General features: G+C 47.6%; 1 protein-coding gene across 1 annotated transcript in view; it reads left to right on the forward strand.

Moving 5' to 3' along the window:
- Window positions 1-720: 720 nt before the first annotated feature.
- LOC108276659 (solute carrier family 35 member F4) overlaps window positions 721-1,648 on the forward strand; it is a 4,631-nt gene continuing 3,703 nt past the window's right edge. Inside the window, exons 1-2 of the mRNA XM_053687057.1 lie at window positions 721-796; window positions 1,141-1,438. Coding sequence (XP_053543032.1) covers window positions 721-796; window positions 1,141-1,438 — 374 coding nt within the window. The remainder of the gene's footprint in view (window positions 797-1,140; window positions 1,439-1,648) is intronic.

Raw genomic sequence — 1,648 nt, forward strand, 5'->3', positions numbered from 1 at the left:
AATGTTAGTAGAGCTAGTAAGGTGCTAGCTTGCCATCGGGAGCCAGTTGGGTTCAGTGTATTTCCCAAGGACATTTCGGCATGTGGAGTCAAGTGGGCCGGGAAACGACCCACTTGGACAAACCCGCACTACACCCTGAGCCCCAGCCGCCCCATGATGTAATGATGTTTGTGTTAAACACTGATGGATGAACAGTGTCATACAGGCCTCCTTATTTACTTCTGGGTTTTTCCACAGTTTATGTATCTAATGCTGCTTTAGCTCCACCCCAACCACATCTTCTGATTATAGTCTCCACCTGTTCCTTCTAATGAGCTCTATTGTGTATTTTGTGAACCTGCACATCTTGGTTAAAGGTTCTCATTCTTCAGGTTCCTCTCCATGTTCTTTGAGGTCTGGTGTATTTCAGTATTTCCTGATGTTGGACCCAGACTCTTGTGTAGTTTATGACCTCCGTCTGTGTTTAGGGGTGAGCCGTGACGGCGTGAGTGAATGCGTGAGTGAGTGCGTGAGTGAGTGAGTGAGCGAGCAAGTGAGCATGCGTGAGTGAGTGCGTGAACTCTTGTTGTCCCCCATGTGTTTCAGCAGAAGTTTAATTGGGGATGAGCGAGCGGATCAGGTCACTTTAAGCTGACTGCAGCACACGGGCCTCGTTTCATTTACAGCAGACTCACCTCAGTATCTCTGAGAGGTTTGAAGAGAAAACACACACACGGAGTCATGAATAAACTGTCAGCGAAGGTCTCTCCATGCTCCACACTTCCACCTGCCACACCGCACACAGCCTCCACCTCAGGTACGACACGCCTGTGTTTTAATTCACTCTTAGAAAAAAAAGAGACTTTTAAGTGAGATTACAGACTGGAGAGTTTTCCTTTCTCACTTCAGCATGTTATTAGTTTATTACAGCTTCTCCAGACCTGTCTTTAGGACCGTGATGTGGGATGTGATGTTTACTACAGCAGTAGTTTATGCAAATGTAGAACAATTCCCTTCCAGAAATAAGACTGAACTGGGTTTAAACTACTCTTGTGAGTGATGTGGCTCACTCAGGGCAGTGTTCTGGGCAAACTCTCCTGATTTAAAATGAAAGTGTTTATTTCTCTGTGTGTGTGCGTGTGTGTGTGTGTGTGCGTACAGAGGCTGACGTGAGGAGTGAGGAGAGTGTGTCGGTGCAGGAGTCAGGGCCAAGCGAGCGTCCGTGTCGGTGTCCGGTCTGGGCGATGATACGGTTAGCGGCGGGCGTGGTGCTGGGGGTCGGCATGGCAACGACATGGGTGGGGGCGGCTCACAGCGCTAAACAAACTCTCACACACTTCAACGCTCCTTTCTTCATCTTTTGGTTCTGCAGCATCTGGAACCTGCTGATGTTCCCTCTGTATTACATCGGATATTTACTGACCGAGAAACACAGAGAGACACCGACAGCTCGGTTCAGGTCAGTTTCACAGCAGAGTACTTAAAAAGGGGTGAGTTATCAGTGGGATGAGTTATCAGTGGGATGAGTTATCAATGGGATGAGATATCAATGGGATGAGTTATCAACAGCATGAGTTATCAGCGGAGATGAGTTATCAGTGGGATGAGTTATCAGTGGGATGAGTTATCAATGGAGATGAGTTATCAGTGGGATGAGTTATCATTGGGA

Source organism: Ictalurus punctatus, chromosome 16 (assembly GCF_001660625.3).
Source record: "Ictalurus punctatus breed USDA103 chromosome 16, Coco_2.0, whole genome shotgun sequence".
NCBI classification, from domain to species: Eukaryota; Metazoa; Chordata; class Actinopteri; order Siluriformes; family Ictaluridae; genus Ictalurus; species Ictalurus punctatus.